The sequence below is a fragment of the Bombina bombina genome, unplaced genomic scaffold (assembly GCF_027579735.1).
Source record: "Bombina bombina isolate aBomBom1 unplaced genomic scaffold, aBomBom1.pri scaffold_1762, whole genome shotgun sequence".
NCBI lineage: Eukaryota > Metazoa > Chordata > Amphibia > Anura > Bombinatoridae > Bombina > Bombina bombina.
In genome coordinates, this window is record NW_026511791.1 from 1 (window position 1) to 21,243 (window position 21,243).

A 21,243-nucleotide genomic window follows, 5' to 3' on the forward strand; every position below is an offset into this window, starting at 1 on the left:
TCCGAAAGTTGTTTCTAACAAAAACATTAACCAGGAGATAGTCGTGCCTTCTTTGTGTCCGAATCCAGTTTCAAAGAAGGAACGTTTGTTGCAGAATTTAGATGCTACAAAGGATTTCAGACAAACATCTTCCTTGTTTGTTGTTTATTCTGGTAAAAGGAGAGGTCAAAAAGCAACTTCTACCTCTCTCTCTTTTTGGCTTAAAAGCATCATCAGATTGGCTTACGAGACTGCCGGACGGCAGCCTCCTGAAAGAATCACAGCTCATTCCACTAGGGCCGTGGCTTCCACATGGGCCTTCAAGAACGAGGCTTCTGTTGATCAGATATGCAAGGCAGCGACTTGGTCTTCACTGCACACTTTTACTAAATTTTACAAATTTGATACTTTTGCTTCTTCTGAGGCTATTTTTGGGAGAAAGGTTTTGCAAGCCGTGGTGCCTTCCATCTAGGTGACCTGATTTGCTCCCTCCCATCATCCGTGTCCTAAAGCTTTGGTATTGGTTCCCACAAGTAAGGATGACGCCGTGGACCGGACACACCTATGTTGGAGAAAACAGAATTTATGTTTACCTGATAAATTACTTTCTCCAACGGTGTGTCCGGTCCACGGCCCGCCCTGGTTTTTTAATCAGGTCTGATAATTTATTTTCTTTAACTACAGTCACCATGGTATCATATGATTTCTCCTATGCAAATATTCCTCCTTTACGTCGGTCGAATGACTGGGGAAGGCGGAGCCTAGGAGGGATCATGTGACCAGCTTTGCTGGGCTCTTTGCCATTTCCTGTTGGGGAAGAGAATATCCCACAAGTAAGGATGACGCCGTGGACCGGACACACCGTTGGAGAAAGTAATTTATCAGGTAAACATAAATTCTGTTATATAGCCCTTTGCATTCAAATACATAGCAATATACCATATACCTTTGAACCTTTGTAAATATTTTGTATTACTATTTATATGAATATTTTGTATCAGATAGTGTTTATATAAGTCTAACAGTTTATTTTAATGTATTTGTGTTGTGTTTCGTGCAAATTTTATTTTAGTTGCAATAACTCAACATGCGTTAAATTCGATTGCGCACGATTAAACATGTTTACTTTCAACTTGTAATACGCGACTTGTAATGAACGCGTCTGCATATCTGTTTGGTGACACTGCTTTCTAATACCGTCCATTAATGCTGGGGTAATATCAGCGTATTATGTGTATGCACAAAACCAGTGTTACATCCAGAAACCTTTTGGGGTAGTAAGTGAAAAAAAGTGTTGTCTGGGGGTTTAAGTCCTTTTAGCTTTGGAATTCAATAAGTGAAAAACTCACCTTAAAATCTGTTGATAATTATTATGAATTTGGATTGGGATCCAAACAAACAGGACTGGTACATGTTAAAGGGATATTAAACCCAATCTTTTTTCTTTCATTATTCGTATAGAGCATGCAATTTTAGGCAACTTTCTAGTTAACTTCTATTATAATTTTTTCTTCATTCTCTTGGTATCTTAATTTAAAAAACTATTAATGTAAGCTTAGGACCCTGGATAGCGCTTGCTGATTGGTGGCTACATTTAGCCACCAATAAGAATAAGCAGGCGCAACCCAGGTTCTGAACCAAAATGGGCCGGCTAAAGATTAGAAAGAAAAATAGCTTAAAATGACATGCTCTATCTAAATCATGAAAGTTTAATTTTGACTTTAGTGTCCCTTTAAGTATAGGGCCATTTTTTTGTAAAAACAGTAATGTGAAAAGTGTTTCAAGTAAACAGCGAAAAATGTCTGATTGGAATTATGTTAGCATTGAAAACTGCTCATTTGCAGCTGTTAACATGCAGAAAATGATCACACACTAGATAATCATTAACCTTATGTTTAGACAGAATACAGTAAAGAGACTGTTGAAAAAAAAAAGTCACTGCATTATAATGCAATGCCTGTGTCTCTCATTCACATACAGAACCCTACATAGCTAGATAATCCGCTAACCAGCTAAAATGTATAACATTATTTGCGGAACCTCTTACTACTGGTGAGAATTCTTAGATAGCCTTGCTAGAGTGGAGAACTTTAGACCATCAGGCCCTAAAAAACAGATAAAAGCACATTTTTCACTTTTGACAGACCACCCTGATTTTAGTTTTGTATAGATACCAGTACAAGTATAGTTGTTGTTGTCGTCGTTGTAGAGTTGTGAGAAATGCAATAAAACTCAAAACACTAAGCAGTGCATTATAGTTTATAGAAATAATTGCAGTATGTATTATTCATGATTTTAAAAGGATTTTACCTTTTTTAACTTCATTTGTGCAGGGTTCATTACTTCCTGTCCTCTACCGAAAGACAAATGAGTTGCTTAACCTTTGAAGTGTTGCTAGGAGACACATGCACTAGCTCCAGTCAGTTTCTTGTCCATGCTCAGTAGAAGACTCTCGCTACAAAAAACATGTGACAGTAGAACTTAAGCTTGATATAGCTCCCTTATTTTACAAAAGGCAATGGCTTCAATTATATTTTAAGTGCTGTTGTTTGCTGTTTTTAACACAAGGTTTAAAGGGATATGAAACAGTGCTCCTTTAGTAAAAAAATAAAAGTAAACATTGTCTAGAAAACAATTTAGAAATTCTCAGTGTAGCCACTTTCCTCGGGTTAATGAGGGATCTGACATGTTGGTAACTTAAGTCTCTCTTATTATCTGTTTCTTGACGAGAAGGATGAACATCTGAATATTTGTGCACATCTTAGTTACTAGTAGCAATTGTTAAACAGTTATGATTTATGTATACTCTCTAATTTATTCTATAATAAACCATTAAAAGGAAAACTATATTATGAACATCATAGAAGCACAAACTAAATACATAACACAAACACAAATCCAGAAGTGCTATTGGTAAATAAAAAATGCTTTCTAATTGGCCAAGAAACAGGGCCAGGATAAAAACCAAGGGGCCAAGCTAAGAGGGACATCTCCAGTAACTTAGTGCACAAAACACGTAAGAGTGTGTACCTATGGACTTTGTCAGGGTTTTTTATGTTGTGAGCTGGCTACCATTGCTCAATGGGACCTTAATCATAAGCCTAATGAGACCTTGTAGAAAGCCATATGTGAAAAGATTGTACATTATTATTATTAGCTAAGTTTTACAGATTTCTGAGCAGTGGAGAGTTGCTATTTGCATTTAATTATGGGATTAAGGGGAACTGTATAATTCACCAATTATGTATTATAATGTCACTTGACACTTATATATTGTTTTATTAGTCACATATCTACCTAGTTGTGTTTGTTATCTGTATTTCTAACCAAGTTAGCTGAATTTATCATGTTGTGTTGTCCCTGTGTACTAAGTATATAATAAATCAAGGAATAGTGTCCAGCACTCCTGCATATAGGTGCACGCTACCAGGGCTCTGCACTCACCCCAAAACTTTAAGAAATCCAAGAGAGTAGCAGCACATCTTCATCAAATTCACAATATGTTTATTGGGGCATCATCATACAAACATATCAGCACAACGTTTCGGTCATAGGACCTTCATCTTTTCCTTTGAACGAAACGTTGTGCTACGTTGTATGATGATGTCCCAATAACCATATTGGGAATTTGACGAAGCTGTGCTGCTACTCTCTACTAAGTATATAATGCCAGTACATAGAGGATATACACTAGATGCTTATAATGTTATTGCAGTCCAACCCCAAAGAAACTAATAAGGGTACATTGTATTCTAATGCACAAATGTAGTACCTTTATACTAAATTTGCACCATTACAGTCTACATGAGTAACTCCTAGTCATAGTGTTTGGACACCTTTGGTTGTAACACAGAAATAGAAGTGAGTGATAAATACATTGTGTAATCTATCTATCTATCTATCTATCTATCTATCTATCTATCTATCTATCGCTTGCTGTCCAGAACACACAGCACAATTACTTATAGGCAATAGTTGATCTAAGTGAACAGAGAATAGTCTTTATATCTGCATCAGTTAACCTACTATAAATACAGCTAGATTATGAGGGCTTAGAATTTCACTTTATATATAAAAATAATGTTTACTATAGAGTCCACTTAACTCCTTTCTTTGTTTCTAAATATCTTGCTTTTTTTTTAGTTGTTTGTCTATGTATTGTACCTCTTCTATATTTCATATTTTGTTATATCTCACATTGGCTTCTCACTCTGTTCACATTAGGTTTTTCATTCTGTCCCTTCTTCTTGCATTCTGCCTCCTCAAACATGTTATTTGTGTCTTTTTTGGCCAGGAATCCCTTCTTGAAGAAAACCCAGAGAAAGCTTTTTATGGCTCAGATGATGAGGATGATGGTGCCAAAGAGGAAAAGTTAGACTCTTTTGTTAAGCGCAAACCTTACATTATGGACCCTGACCATCGGCTGCTTCTTCGCAACACTAAACCCCTTCTGCAGAGTCGTAACGCAGCTGTAAGAGACAATTAAACCTTATAGTCCATCCCTACTTGTGCTACTGCATCAACCTGCTCTCACTTACTAATACCTGTATCTCCATTCTTACCTGTGGTTGGAAATATGAAAATACTAGATGACCAGTGAGTCATGCCTGGAAAGCAGTAGTTGGGTTGATCATTAGATCTCATATTAGACTACAAAACAGCTCCTGTCAGCTATATGCTACATTAGACCCTTATTTAATTCATACCCCATTGTCTGCAAACACCATCATTGTATGCTGTATTGCAAACCTCCCAACTATCCTGATTTGAGAGAGACAGTTCTGAATTCGGAGTTCGTTCCCTCTTAGACAGCCATGTGTCTAGATTTTCAGGATTACCATTAACCCGGTCAACTGACCAGCCCAATATTAGGGATGGGTGAATGTTTCTAAAAATTCGAAATTTAAAATTAATTTTGATACATTTGTTCAAATCGAATTTCTAATGTTTATATAACATTCTAATATTCTATTTTCAAATTTTCGGTTTTCAAATATTTCAATACAATTCAAAAATATTTGTTTTAAATAATAGAATGTTTAGCTATGTATTCATTCAATTTCGAAATGTAATATTCAAATTTGAATGTGACATTCGAATTCGAATGTAAGATTCAAATTCAAAATAGTATTTCTAGTCTACAACTGTGTTTAATAAATGTAATATTCGAATTCGAATGCTACATTCGAATTCGAATGTCACATTCAAATTCGAAATAGTATTTCTAGTCTAATACTGTTTTTAAATGTAATATTTGAATTTGAATGTCACATTCGAATTCGAATGTCAAATGTGACATTCAAATTCAATTGTCACGTTCAAATTCGAAAGTGACATTCGAAAACTGTAAATAACATTTGATAATAGAATTTTGAAGAATATTCGTTCTTATCAACATTCTATTATATAAATCGAATTTCTACAATAACATTCGTTCTAACATTCAAATTTGAATATAAACACATTCGCCCATCCCTACCCAATATGCCTATGAAACACCCAGACAGTCCACTGACAGACCTGACAACACCTATGAAAAATATTGACTGCCCCCCTCAACTACCTGGGTCCCTAATATCCAGCCACAAATGTTGGGAGATATGTTATTGGACAAATGGTTCTGATATCTGTCATATGCCCACATCAGACCTTAGATCAGACTTTCATCCCTCTAACCTCTGGTAGTCATCTATCCACAATTTACAGAAATATAGAAAATGTGGTACCAAACCTCTTATTAACCACCACAAGTGTTACTAACACAGGGACTAGTAGTGTAATGGCAGGATGCATAAAACAATGCAAAATACATGAGGAGTAAAATGAAGCATTACTAAAGTGCCTTTAAATCCCATTGAATAACCCACCAATTTTCTAAATCATCCAAAAGGCATTAACCATCCTTAAAGGGATACTAAACCCAATTTTTTTTCTTTCATGATGTAGCCACCAATCAGCAAGCACTATCCAGGGTTCTAAACAAAAAATGGGCCGGCTCCTAAGCTTTCATTCCTGCTTTTTCAAATAAAGATACCAAGAGAACGAAGAAAATGTGACGTGATAATGGGAGTAAATTAGAAACTTGCTTAAAACTGCATACTCTATCCGAATCATAAAATAAATAATTTGGGTTTAGTATCCCTTTAAATCAAATTAATAGTCACTAATATGCATTTTATAGATATTTTTTGTATTTGAGCTATGTGCAATAATGGGGATAGTTACTAGTTTATATGTGTGTTCCATATTATGGTAATAAATACAGTTGTGCTCATAAGTTTACATACCCTGGCCGAATTTATGATTTCTTGGCCATTTTTTAGAGCATATGAATGATAACACAAAAACTTTTCTTTCACTCATGCTTAGTGTTTGGCTGAAGCCATTTATTATCAATCAACTGTGTTTTCTCTTTTTAAATCGTAATGACAACAGAAACTACCCAAATGACCCTGATCAAAAGTTTACATACCCTGTTGATTTTGGCTTGATAACATGCACACAAGTTGACACAAAGGGGTTTGAATGGCTATTAAAGGTAAGAATCCTCACCTCTGATCTGTTTGCTTGTAATTAGTGTGTATAAAAGGTCAATGAGTTTCTGGACTCCTGACAGACCCTTGCATCTTTCATCCAGTGCTGCACTGATGTTTCTGGATTCTGAGTCATGGGGAAAGCAAAAGAATTGTCAAAGGATCTGCGGGAAAAGGTAGTTGAACTGTATAAAACAGGAAAGGGATATAACAAGATATGCAAGGAATTGAGAATGCAAATCAGCAGTGTTCAAACTCTAATCAAGAAGTAGAAAATGATGGGTTCTGTTTGATAACATACTGCATTCATTTTGCCATCAATTCTGACCAAATTTCCTGTGCCTTTGAAGCTCACACATCCCCAAAACATCAGTGATCCACCTCCGTGTTTCACAGTTGTACCTTTCATCATAGGCCTTGTTGACTCCTCTCCAAATGTAGCATTTATGGTTGTGGCCAAAAAGCTAAATTTTGGTCTCATTACTCCAAATGACTTTGTGCAGAAGGTTTGAGGCTTGTCTCTGTGCTGTTTGGCGTATTGCAAGCGGGATACTTTGTGGCATTTGCGTAGTAATGGCTTTCTTCTGGCGACTCGACCATGCAGCCCATCGTTCTTCAAGTGCCTCCTTATTGTGCATCTTGAAACAGCCACACCACATGTTTTCAGAGAGTCCTGTATTTCACCTGAAGTTATTTGTGGTTTTGTCTTTGCATCCCGAACAATTTTCCTGGCAGTTGTGGCTGAAATTTTAGTTGATCTACCTGACCGTAGTTTGGTTTCAACAGAACCCCTCATTTTCCACTTCTTGATTAGAGTTTGAACACTGCTGATTTGCATTCTCAATTCCTTGGATATCTTTTTATATCCCTTTCCTGTTTTATACAGTTCAACTACCTTTTCCCGCAGATCCTTTGACAATTCTTTTGCTTTCCCCATGACTCCAGAATCCAGAATCGTCAGTGCAGCACTGGATAACAGATGCAAGGGTTTGCCAGGAGTGCAGAAACTCATTGACCTTTTATACACACACACTAATTACAAGAAAACAGATCACAGGTGAGGATGGTTACCTTTAATAGCCATTCAAACCCCTTTGTGTCAACTTGTGTGCATGTTATCAGGCCAAAATCACCAGGGTATGTAAACATTTGATCATGGTCATTTGGGTAGTTTCTGTTGACATTATGAATTAAAAAGAGTAAACACAGTTGATTGATAATAGATGGCTTCAGCCAAACACTAACCATGATTGAAAGAAAGGTTTTTGTGTTATCATTCATATTCTCTGAAAAATGGCCAAGAAATCATAAATTCTGCCAGGGTATGTAAACTTATGAGCACAACTGTATACATTTTTATTAATGTCTGAGTAGGAAATTTATAAGGAGATGTTTGCCTGATGTATCAGCATAAGTGATCTATTGTTGAACTGTTCTGATGTTGATTTTGTATATATATTGTGTGATCTTATTCAACATAATTTTACACATTTTACTAGTAAATGTGGTAAGTAAAAGTTATGTTATTTTTTTTACTTGACAGTTATTTAAAGAACTGACAGTTCAGGTAAATACTGGATGCCATGCAACCCTATTTGTACCTGTATTGTCATTATTCAGGATATGTGCATAACCTTCTGCTCCACATCCCCTCAGGATAATGCAAATAAGTAGTCTGCATGCTTGGGTACTGGCAGTCTTTCAGATGTACGCAGGGCATTGTACCATTCAGGGTCTCATGGTATTATCCTTCTATCATTGTCCAGGTGGTTATGGCTGTGGCACAGCTCTATTTCCATCTTGCTCCAAAAGCAGAAGTTGGGGTGATAGCAAAGGCCTTGGTGCGATTACTACGCAGTCACAGGTAAGAGGCAAAATACAAGAGAATAACAAGCAATGCAACAGTCATATGACTTCCTCTTCATGAGTAGGCTATGCATGAGTTTATGAGTTATAAGTTATGTTGTGGGTGAATCAGTAGTGCTAAAAGGGACAGTAAACACCTTGTAACTATAAGACATTTCTGTTGTGTTGCAATAGATAACCATATTAGCCAAGTCTCAACAGTTTTACAACACACTGTTTGCTATTGTTGTTGTTGTTTTTTTAATAGCCAGACTCCACCCACCTTTTGCCTTATTTGGAGGAGCCAATCCAGACTTGAGTCTGCAGCTGATATGGTTATCCACGGGGTCATTATGTTAGTATAAAGTGAATTGTTTTGCAGTTGTTATCTCCAATTAGGGAGATACATATGTACAGTGGAGGCTCCTCCATATGTGCACCGTCGCACGTGAACCCCCAGGGGGCAGAGGAGAGGGGGGAAAAATGAGCAGAACTTAAGAAAAAAAAATGAGAAAAAAAAATTATGAAAATTTTTATTTTTATTTATATTATTTTATATTATATTTATTAATAAATGTATTATTTTCCTGTGTGCTGTCTTCTGTGAGACTGTGCAGTGTAACTATCATCATGACATCATGCATATTAGGCTGAAACCTGAAAGTGGAAAGGGCTGTTTTGCCTATACTTCTATGTATCGCACGTGCGATACATAGAAGTATAAGCAAAAGCATTTTCCACTTTAAAACTGCATTGACTGCAGCGCCACCTACAGGCCAGCCCATAGCCTTCCTGTTCGCACAGTTCTTAGTGTGCGGGAGCCAGCTGTCACGTGACACTCGCACACACAGGGGGGTAGTTATCAACGTGTCTACTTTTCATGCCTTCGCCGGCCCAATACGCCCTCCTAAGCTCGCCTCACATCGCCGCCGCGGACCTGCAAAAATTCGCCTAAGTTATAAAAAAAACTGTCAAAAAGCCGCGCACCAAGTACGGGGCGATGAGCAGCGGACTGTGAGAGTTATCTCTCATCCGATCTCGCTGCTCTTCCGCTTTTTTACAGCTTTCTTGCTAGCCTGTCACTAAGCACCCACACTAAACTACACTGTTCTACCCCCTATACCGGCGCCCCCGGAGCCTCCCGCAACTAAATAAAGTTACTAACCCCTAAACCGCCGCTCCTAGACCCCGCCTCAACAATTATACATGTATTAACCCCTAAACCGCCACTCCTAGACCCCGCCACAACTCTTATAAATGTATTAACCCCTAAACCGCCGCTCCCAGACCCCGCTGCCACCTACATTATACCTAGTAACCCCTATCCTGCCCCCCTATACCGTCGCCCTCAATAATAAAGTTATTAACCCCTATCCTGCTGATCCCGCACCTCGCCACAACTAAATAAATAGTTTAACCCCTAAACCGCCGCTCCCTGACCCTTCCGCAACCTATATTAAATTTATTAACCCCTATCCTGCCCCCCCTACACCGTCGCCACCTATAATAAATTTATTAACCCCTATCCTGCCCCCACTACACCGCCGCCACTGTAATAAAATTATTAACCCCTAAACCTAAGTCTAACACTAACCCTAACACCCCCCTAACTTAAATATTAATTAAATAAATCTAAATAATATTTATATTATGAACTAAATTAATCCTATTTAAAACTAAATACTTACCTTTAAAATAAACCCTAATATAGCTACAATATAAATAATAATTATATTGTAGCTATCTTAGGATTTATTTTTATTTTACAGGCATCTTTCAATTTATTTTAACTAGGTACAATAGCTATTAAATAGTTATTAACTATTTAATAGCTTACCTAGCTAAAATAAAGAGAAATTTACCTGTAAAATAAATCCTAACCTAAGTTACAATTAAACCTAACACTACACTATCATTAAATGAATTAAATAAATTAACTACAAATAACTACAATTAAATACAATTACATAAACTAACTTAAGTACAAAAAAAAAAGCTAAGTTACAAAAAATAAAAAAATAAGTTACTAACATTTTAAAAATATTACAACAATTTTAAGCTAATTACACCTAATCTAAGCCCCCTAATAAAATAACAAAACCCCCCAAAATAAAAAAATGACCTACCCTATTCTAAATTAAAAAAGTTCAAAGCTCTTTTACCTTACCAGCCCTTAAAAGGGCCTTTTGTGGGGACATGCCGCGAAGAATTCAGCTCTTTTGCCTGTAAAAGAAAAATACAACCCCCCCCAACATTAAGACCCACCACCCACATACCCCTAATCTAACCCAAACCCCCCCTTAAAATAACCTAACACTAATCCCCTGAAGATCATCCTACCTTTAGTCGTCTTCACTCAGCCGAGCAGCGATGGAACTGAAGAGGAGACCCGGAGCAGCAGAAGTTATCATCCAAGGGGCGCTGAAGAAATCTTCCATCCGATGAAGTGATCCTCCAGTCGGCGCTGAAGAAGTCTTCTATCCGGGCGATGTCATCTTCCAAGCGGGGTCTTCAATCTTCATCCCGCTGACGCGGAACATCCTTCTTTACCGACGGACTGCCGACGAATGAAGGCTCCTTTAAGGGACGTCATCCAAGATGGCGTCCCTTCAATTCCGATTGGCTGATAGGATTCTATCAGCCAATCGGAATTAAGGTAGGAAAAATCTGATTGGCTGATTGAATCAGCCAATCAGATTCAAGTTCAATCCGATTGGCTGATTCAATCAGCCAATCAGATTTTTCCTACCTTAATTCCAATTGGCTGATAGAATTCTATCAGCCAATCGGAATTGAAGGGACGCCATCTTGGATGACGTCCCTTAAAGGAGCCTTCATTCGTCGGTAAAGAAGGATGTTCCGCGTCGGCGGGATGAAGATTGAAGACCCCACTTGGAAGATGACATCGCCCGGATAGAAGACTTCTTCAGCGCCGACTGGAGGATCACTTCATCGGATGGAAGATTTCTTCAGCGCCCCTTGGATGATAACTTCTGCCGCTCCGGATCTCCTCTTCAGTTCCATCGCTGCTCGGCTGAGTGAAGACGACTAAAGGTAGGATGATCTTCAGGGGATTAGTGTTAGGTTATTTTAAGGGGGGTTTGAGTTAGATTAGGGGTATGTGGGTGGTGGGTCTTAATGTTGGGGGGGGTTTGTATTTTTCTTTTACAGGCAAAAGAGCTGAATTCTTTGGGGCATGTCCCCACAAAAGGCCCTTTTAAGGGCTGGTAAGGTAAAAGAGCTTTGAACTTTTTTAATTTAGAATAGGGTAGGTCATTTTTTTATTTTGGGGGGTTTTGTTATTTTATTAGGGGGCTTAGATTAGGTGTAATTAGCTTAAAATTGTTGTAATATTTTTAAAATGTTTGTAACTTATTAGCTTTTTTTTGTACTTTAGTTAGTTTATTTCATTGTATTTAATTGTAGTTATTTGTAGTTAATTTATTTAATTTATTTAATGATAGTGTAGTATTAGGTTTAATTGTAACTTAGGTTAGGATTTATTTTACAGGTAATTTTGTATTTCTTTGAGCTAGGTAGTTATTAAATAGTTAATAACTATTTAATAACTATTCTAACTAGCTAAAATAAATACAAAGTTACCTGTAAAATAAATATAATTCCTAAAATAGCTACAATGTAATTACTAATTACATTGTAGCTATCTTAGGGTTTATTTTACAGGTAAGTATTTAGTTTTAAATAGGAATAATTTATTAAAGTATAGTGTAGTGTTAGGTGTAATTGTAACTTAGGTTAGTTTTTATTTTACAGGTAAATTTCTCTTTATTTTAACTAGATAGCTATTAAATAGTTAATAACTATTTAATAGCTATTGTACCTAGTTAAAATAAATTGAAAGTTACCTGTAAAATAAAAATAAACCCTAAGATAGCTACAATATAATTATTATTTATATTGTAGCTATATTAGGGTTTATTTTAAAGGTAAGTATTTAGTTTTAAATAGGATTAATTTAGTTAATAATAGAAATATTATTTAGATTTATTTAATTAATATTTAAGTTAGGGGGGGTGTTAGGGTTAGTTTTAGACTTAGGTTTAGGGGTTAATAAATTTATTACAGTGGCGGCAGTGTAGTGGGGGGCAGGATAGGGGTTAATAAATGTATTATAGGTGGCGACGGTGTAGGGGGGGCAGATTAGGGGTTAATAAATTTAATATAGGTTGCGGCAGGGTCCGGGAGCGGCGGTTTAGGGGTTAAACTATTTATTTAGTTGTGGCGAGGTGCGGGATCGGCAGGATAGGGGTTAATAACTTTATTATAGAGGGCGGCGGTATAGGGGGGGCAGGATAGGGGTTACTAGGTATAATGTAGGTGGCGGTGGGCTCCGGGAGCGGCGGTTTAGGGGTTAATATGTATAGAGTAGCTTGCGGTGGGCTCCGGGAGCGGCAGTTTAGGGGTTAATACATTTATTATAGTTGCGGCGGGGTCAGGGAGCGGCGGTTTAGGGGGTAAACACTTTATTTAGTTGCGGCGGTGTAGGGGGGGGACAGCTTAGTGGTGTTTAGACTCGGGGTACATGTTAGGGTGTTAGGTGTAGACAGCTCCCATAGAAATCAATGGGATGTCTGGCAGCAGCGAACTTGTACTTTCGCTATGGTCAGACTCCCATTGATTCCTATGGGATCCGCCGCCTCCAGGGTGTGCGGTTTGAAAACCAGGTACGCTGGGCCATAAAAGTGCCGAGCGTACCTGCTAGTTTTTTGATAACTAGCAAAAGTAGTCAGATCGTGCTGCACACAACATCTGGAGTGACGTAAGAATCGATCTGTGTCGGACTGAGTCCGGCGGATCGAAGTTTACGTCACAAAATTCTACTTTTGCCGGTCTCTAGCCTTTGATAACTAAGGCGAATCAGCCTCGCCACAAATACGCTGCGGAATTCCAGCGTATTTGAGGTTGACGGCTTGATAACTAGGCCCCTAAGAGCTGAGCTGACTATGTGTGTGGGAGGAGAGGAGGCAGGGGCGTAACAGAAGTTCAGCCAATCATATCCCTAATCCTTGGGCCTTCCCAATTCCTAAATCGGCCACGCAGGCGCATGGTTTCTGGTGGGGAATTAAACTACTGACTGAGAGGCGCGCACTGTGAGTGACGACACACCCGGCCACATGGATGACACAGAGAGGCTGTTAGACAGATTAGTGTGTGTCAGTGCGCGGGGAGACCAGAACGATGCTGCCACCAGGATCGGGTCCCTTCAGTGAGGCTCAGGGGAGGGCCCAGGGCTACTGAGCAGGGCTGAGTGAGGAGAGGCTGCGACTCAGCAGTATGTATCTGAGTGAGTATGTATGTAAAATTCTAGGTAATAATGATGCCTCATTTCCAATGTTCCCTCAAAGCCCTCTCTGTGTATTTGCAAGCAGCGCAACTCAGAACTTCTGTAACAGGAGGGATGTGGAATGTGATTTTTTTTTAATTATATTTCAACAGTGCTGGACTCCTGGAAAACTAAGCTGCAAGACACAGTGAGAGAGCACTGTTAAAATAAAATAAAAAAATAAATCACTTTTCACATCCCTCCGGTGTAGCACAGCTTGATCTTTTTTCTGTGCTACACTGAGGGGGAATGACCTAAGCTGACTGAGTTGTGTGCATAAATCACACAGCTCTGTCAGAGAGTAAGACCGGGAGAAATTAAACACGGAGAGCAGCAGGCAATAAACTTCCAGTGAAAAGATTAAAGTGCTGCCTCCCTCCTCCATACACTAGAAGCAGCCTAGGTGAGTGCTGGAGATCTTCCTCACATGTGATTAAAAATGACCCGTAAGTTTCAGTTTGTGACAGCTGAAAGTTAGAAATTTATTAAACACCCATGCAGGGTCATGAAAACAGTGCACACACTACTTATTCTAGCAATACCAGCTTTTTTTTCTATTTTCTTATCCAGCATTCTTTAAAAAAAAAGAAGAAAAAAAAGATGCAGAGCATTATTTAACCCCTTGGCTATCATAGAGAATTTCAGTACATTCTAATACATTGCACTGCAGCTCTTTTTGACAGTCAGGGGGTTAAATTATGCTCACAATATGGTCTAGGCATGTAAGGAGGGGAGGAGATTAAGCAGGAGACTGAAGCTTCTCTGTTGTCACAAGCTGACATTTCTTATATAAACTTTGAGCAATAATATCTGTAGTAGTCTGTGTAATGAAATTGCTGGTTTTAAATGTGGGTCTAGTTCATCAGTATTGTTTAGCTGTGATGTATTTTTACCACATTCCTACCTGATTACTAAAGGTTGTTTCCCTATCAAATTTGAGTGACTTTATTTTCTTTATAGTGATGATGAGACTTAAAAAGGTATTTCTTCATGCCATGTGGTACCTTCATATGCTGCAGTAAAAATGTATATATGCTTATAACTAGGGTAATGGATCTCAGCTGTATGTATATGTATGGACTCTGGAGCAGGCTGCAGGCATGGGTGGTGGGCAGAGGGTGCCTGGGTGGCCTATTTTTCTCCTGGGCATGTGTGTATCCCTCTGTAGCCACATTACTTTTTCCATACCAGCCAATGTACAAAAAACAGTGATTGTATGGTGTTATGAATGTTAAATCATTTGATAATTAAACAAATACATTATGTTTGTCATGTTTGAACAAATAAAAATGAAGCATCACTTTGCACTGTGGATGGTTAACCCACTAAATGCCCCTCAGTGCCTACTGCATCCCCTTCCTCCTGTGATTTACTCCCCCATCCCAGACCTCAGACTATAAAGATGAGTACACACACACACTAGAAATATGTATGACAAGTTCCCTTTAATTTTGTTTTAAATAAAAGTGGGACTAGTGTGTTTGATCACTGTTACCCAAATGTTCTTTGACTTCTATGTTTGATATTATATCTGTATTGTTTGCTAGCACTAAATCCAATATAGCTTTACTCCTAGTTGGCTCCTCTATTAATTGTGACAAGAAGTTATCCCTGAGAACATTTAAAAATATATCCCCCTTACTTAACTGTATTACTAGTTTCATTGGCCCAGTTTATATCAGGGTAGTTAAAATCTCCCATAATTACAGAACTGTTATTAGCAGCCTTACCTATTTGGATAAGTAGTTGAGTTTCCTCCAGGTCACTAATGTTGGGGGGCTTGTAGCATGTTCCTAGTAATATTTTTTTTAGGATTTTTCCCCCCACTCTTTATTTCACAACCCACAGGGTCTCTACATTGTCACTTGTATCATAAATATCTTTTCTTATTGTAGGTTTAAGGTTAGGTTTAATATACATGCAGATTCCTCCACCCCTTTTATTATTCCTGTCCCTCCTAAATAAAGTATACCCCTCTAAGTTAACTGCCCAGTCATGTGAATCATCCCACCAAGTTTCAGTTATACTGATAACATCATAGTCCTCTTCTGCAACTAAGAGCGTCCGCTCCCCCAATTTACCTGTCATGCTTCTTGCATTTGTTGTCATACTTTTATTTTTCATGTGCTTTCTGCTGCTACTTGGTGTGCTTTCCCCTATACTTTCTAATATGACATTTCTTAAGTCATCCCTTCCTTGAGATATTAAGGGAGTGACATATTCACAGACTGATCTCTCTGTTCTATTGTGTTCTAACTGACCCCCCCCCCCCCTTTGCCTAGTCCTTTGCCTAGTTTTAAAGGTTCTCTAAACGTGCTACCATCCTTTCCCCCAACACACCAGCACCCATGTCATTCAGGTGCAATCCATCCTTACTGTACAAATTGTACCCTAATGAAAAATCAGCCCAGTGCTCTAAAAAGTCAAACCCCTCATTTTTACACCATGTTTTTAACCATGAATTAACAGATTTTAGCTCCTTCTGCCTTACTGAGTTAGCACACGGCAGTGGGTAATATCTTCGAAAATATTACTTTGGAGGTCTTTGCTTTAAGCTTGCTACCTAACTCCCTGAAGTCATTTTTTAGGACTCTCCATCTTCCGCCGATTCCTTCATTAGTACCAATATGCACCATGACTGCAGGATCAGACCCACATCCCTCTAACAATCTATCAATACGCTCCACAATATGCCTAACACGAGCCCCTGGAAGACAGCAAACTGTTCTATTTAAAGGGTCTGGCTGACAAATTACCCTATCAACCTTCCTAAGGTGCTGCTTAAGCTCTTCGTGGCCCATACGCTACCAATAGAGGCTTTTGTTCAAACAGCCTCGAGCCAATCAGGTCTCTTACAGTCAGTGACATCACGCTTGTGGAGAGCCTGGAGGAGGAGGCATGTCATATGCTGGCGCGGGAACACAGTAAAGTGAAGATGTTAGCACACATGTGAATGAGTGTGTGGCGTGCCGTGACTTCACTTCAACTACTTGTCCTGCCCTGGAGTCTGGAGGACCTGTTGCCGTTTCACAACTGACTGCAGTGACTGGTGGTGATCTCTCTGGTGTAGAAGTCAGACAAGACCCAGTAAGTACACGACCAGACTCACCACACAGTGTCATACACTAAGAAGGCCGGTGACTGATCTGAGTATGATCCAACAACTCATATGCAGATGCGTTATGGGTATTATAATTACTACAATATTCTTTCTCTTATGAATCATGTCTGTTTTTATTTATTGCAGGTAAAGGAGTATTGTGACAAAATGTTTCCTTTACCTGCAATAAATAAAAACAGACACAATTCAGAAGAGAAAGAATATTGTTATAATTGTAATACCCATCACGCTTCTGCATATGCAAGTCATTTATTATTGTGCCCCAGAGACAGTGGTGTGTAACTTTAACTTTGTGGCTTCTGATTGCAGCGGGCAGTAGTAGTCTGATAACTTTGCAGAGAGCAGGACTTCACTACTAATCTGTTTAGCAGTGCGGGAATAAGCTCCTCCCCTTTCTTAATATGGCCTGTCAACCTGCTCTTCTCTCTGGCTAGCAGTATAGAGATCCAGTTATTAGAACTTCCAGACCTGCACCCTGTTCCCCAGGGAGATTCTTTAGTGCAGGGATAGGCTCCACCTCCATCCTAACCTGGCTTGTTGCCCCGCTCCTCAGTCTCTCTCTGGACTGCTCTGTAAGTACTGGGTTGAAGGGGAGCAGCACATAGTGACTGTCAGTGAGTCTCTCTCTGGACTGCTCTGTAAGTACTGAGTTGAAGGGGAGCAGCACATAGTGACTGTCAGTGAGTCTCTCTCTGGACTGCTCTGTAAGTATTGAGTTGAAGGGGAGCAGCTCATAGTGACTGTCAGTGAGTCTCTCTCTGGACTGCTCTGTAAGTATTGGGTTGAAGGGGAGCAGCACATAGTGGCTGTCAGTGAGTCTCTCTATGGACTGCTCTGTAAGTATTGGGTTGAAGGGGAGCAGCACATAGTGACTGTCAGTGAGTCTCTCTCTGGGCTGCTCTGTAAGTATTGGGTTGATAGGGGAGCAGAACATAGTGACTGTCAGTGAGTCTCTCTCTGGGCTGCTCTGTAAGTATTGGGTTGATAGGGGAGCAGCACATAGTGACTGTCAGTGAGTCTCTCTATGGACTGCTCTGTAAGTATTGGGTTGATAGGGGAGCAGCACATAGTGACTGTCAGTGAGTCTCTCTCTGGGCTGCTCTGTAAGTATTGGGTTGAAGGGGAGCTGCACATAGTGACTGTCAGTGAGTCTCTCTCTGGGCTGCTCTGTAAGTATTGGGTTGAAGGGGAGCTGCACATAGTGACTGTCAGTGAGTCTCTCTGGACTGCTCTGTAAGTACTTGGTTGAAGGGGAGCTGCACATAGTGACTGTCAGTAAGTCTCTCTCTGGACTGCTCTGTAAGTACTGAGTTGAAGGGGAGCAGCACATAGTGACTGTCAGTGAGTCTCTCTCTGGACTGCTCTGTAAGTACTTGGTTGAAGGGGAGCTGCACATAGTGACTGTCAGTGAGTCTCTCTCTGGGCTGCTCTGTAAGTACTTGGTTGAAGGGGAGCTGCACATAGTGACTGTCAGTGAGTCTCTCTCTGGACTGCTCTGTAAGTACTTGGTTGAAGGGGAGCTGCACATAGTGACTGTCAGTAAGTCTCTCTCTGGACTGCTCTGTAAGTACTGAGTTGAAGGGGAGCAGCACATAGTGACTGTCAGTGAGTCTCTCTCTGGACTGCTCTGTAAGTATTGGGTTGATAGGGGAGCAGCACATAGTGACTGTCAGTGAGTCTCTCTCTGGACTGCTCTGTAAGTACTGAGTTGAAGGGGAGCAGCACATAGTGACTGTCAGTGAGTCTCTCTCTGGGCTGCTCTGTAAGTATTGGGTTGAAGGGGAGCTGCACATAGTGACTGTCAGTGAGTCTCTCTGGACTGCTCTGTAAGTACTTGGTTGAAGGGGAGCTGCACATAGTGACTGTCAGTGAGTCTCTCTCTGGACTGCTCTGTAAGTACTTGGTTGAAGGGGAGCTGCACATAGTGACTGTCAGTGAGTCTCTCTCTGGGCTGCTCTGTAAGTACTTGGTTGAAGGGGAGCTGCACATAGTGACTGTCAGTAAGTCTCTCTCTGGACTGCTCTGTAAGTACTTGGTTGAAGGGGAGCTGCACATAGTGACTGTCAGTGAGTCTCTCTCTGGACTGCTCTGTAAGTACTTGGTTGAAGGGGAGCTGCACATAGTGACTGTCAGTGAGTCTCTCTCTGGACTGCTCTGTAAGTACTTGGTTGAAGGGGAGCAGCACATAGTGACTGTCAGTGAGTCTCTCTCTGGACTGCTCTGTAAGTACTTGGTTGAAGGGGAGCAGCACATAGTGACTGTCAGTGAGTCTCTCTCTGGACTGCTCTGTAAGTATTGGGTTGAAGGGGAGCAGCACATAGTTACTGTCAGTGAGTCTCTCTCTGGACTGCTCTGTAAGTATTGGGTTGATAGGGGAGCAGCACATAGTGACTGTCAGTGAGTCTCTCTCTGGACTGCTCTGTAAGTACTTGGTTGAAGGGGAGCAGCACATAGTGACTGTCAGTGAGTCTCTCTCTGGACTGCCCTGTAAGTACTGGGTTGAAGGGGAGCTGCACATAGTGACTGTCAGTGAGTCTCTCTCTGGACTGCTCTGTAAGTACTGGGTTGAAGGGGAGCTGCACATAGTGACTGTCAGTGAGTCTCTCTGGACTGCTCTGTAAGTACTTGGTTGAAGGGGAGCTGCACATAGTGACTGTCAGTAAGTCTCTCTCTGGACTGCTCTGTAAGTACTGAGTTGAAGGGGAGCAGCACATAGTGACTGTCAGTGAGTCTCTCTCTGGACTGCTCTGTAAGTACTGAGTTGAAGGGGAGCTGCACATAGTGACTGTCAGTGAGTCTCTCTCTGGACTGCTCTGTAAGTACTGAGTTGAAGGGGAGCAGCACATAGTGACTGTCAGTGAGTCTCTCTCTGGACTGCTCTGTAAGTACTGAGTTGAAGGGGAGCAGCACATAGTGACTGTCAGTGAGTCTCTCTCTGGACTGCTCTGTAAGTACTTGGTTGAAGGGGAGCAGCACATAGTGACTGTCAGTGAGTCTCTCTCTGGACTGCTCTGTAAGTACTTGGTTGAAGGGGAGCAGCACATAGTGGCTGTCAGTGAGTCTCTCTCTGGACTGCTCTGTAAGTACTTGGTTGAAGGGGAGCAGCACATAGTGACTGTCAGTGAGTCTCTCTCTGGACTGCTCTGTAAGTACTTGGTTGAAGGGGAGCAGCACATAGTGACTGTCAGTGAGTCTCTCTCTGGACTGCCCTGTAAGTACTGGGTTGAAGGGGAGCTGCACATAGTGACTGTCAGTGAGTCTCTCTCTGGACTGCTCTGTAAGTACTGGGTTGAAGGGGAGCTGCACATAGTGACTGTCAGTGAGTCTCTCTGGACTGCTCTGTAAGTACTTGGTTGAAGGGGAGCTGCACATAGTGACTGTCAGTAAGTCTCTCTCTGGACTGCTCTGTAAGTACTGAGTTGAAGGGGAGCAGCACATAGTGACTGTCAGTGAGTCTCTCTCTGGACTGCTCTGTAAGTACTGAGTTGAAGGGGAGCTGCACATAGTGACTGTCAGTGAGTCTCTCTCTGGACTGCTCTGTAAGTACTTGGTTGAAGGGGAGCTGCACATAGTGACTGTCAGTGAGTCTCTCTCTGGACTGCTCTGTAAGTACTTGGTTGAAGGGGAGCAGCACATAGTGACTGTCAGTGAGTCTCTCTCTGGACTGCTCTGTAAGTACTGAGTTGAAGGGGAGCAGCACATAGTGACTGTCAGTGAGTCTCTCTCTGGACTGCTCTGTAAGTACTGAATTGAAGGGGAGCAGCACATAGTGACTGTCAGTGAGTCTCTCTCTGGACTGCTCTGTAAGTACTGAGTTGAAGGGGAGCAGCACATAGTGACTGTCAGTGAGTCTCTCTCTGGACTGCTCTGTAAGTACTTGGTTGAAGGGGAGCTGCACATAGTGACTGTCAGTGAGTCTCTCTCTGGACTGCTCTGTAAGTACTGAGTTGAAGGGGAGCAGCACATAGTGACTGTCAGTGAGTCTCTCTCTGGACTGCCCTGTAAGTACTGAGTTGAAGGGGAGCAGCACATAGTGACTGTCAGTGAGTCTCTCTCTGGACTGCTCTGTAAGTACTGAGTTGAAGGGGAGCAGCACATAGTGACTGTCAGTGAGTCTCTCTCTGGACTGCTCTGTAAGTACTGAGTTGAAGGGGAGCAGCACATAGTGACTGTCAGTGAGTCTCTCTCTGGACTGCCCTGTAAGTACTGAGTTGAAGGGGAGCAGCACATAGTGACTGTCAGTGAGTCTCTCTCTGGACTGCTCTGTAAGTACTGAGTTGAAGGGGAGCAGCACATAGTGACTGTCAGTGAGTCTCTCTCTGGACTGCTCTGTAAGTACTGAGTTGAAGGGGAGCAGCACATAGTGACTGTCAGTGAGTCTCTCTCTGGACTGCTCTGTAAGTACTTGGTTGAAGGGGAGC

General features: G+C 40.7%; 1 protein-coding gene across 1 annotated transcript in view; it reads left to right on the forward strand.

Moving 5' to 3' along the window:
- Positions 1–4,273: 4,273 nt before the first annotated feature.
- The window catches only part of LOC128643953 (AP-3 complex subunit beta-2), a gene marked incomplete at both ends in the record, with an annotated part of 45,400 nt that continues 28,430 nt past the window's right edge, over positions 4,274–21,243 (forward strand). The window contains 2 exon segments of the mRNA XM_053696720.1: positions 4,274–4,450; positions 8,279–8,376. Coding sequence (XP_053552695.1) covers positions 4,274–4,450; positions 8,279–8,376 — 275 coding nt within the window.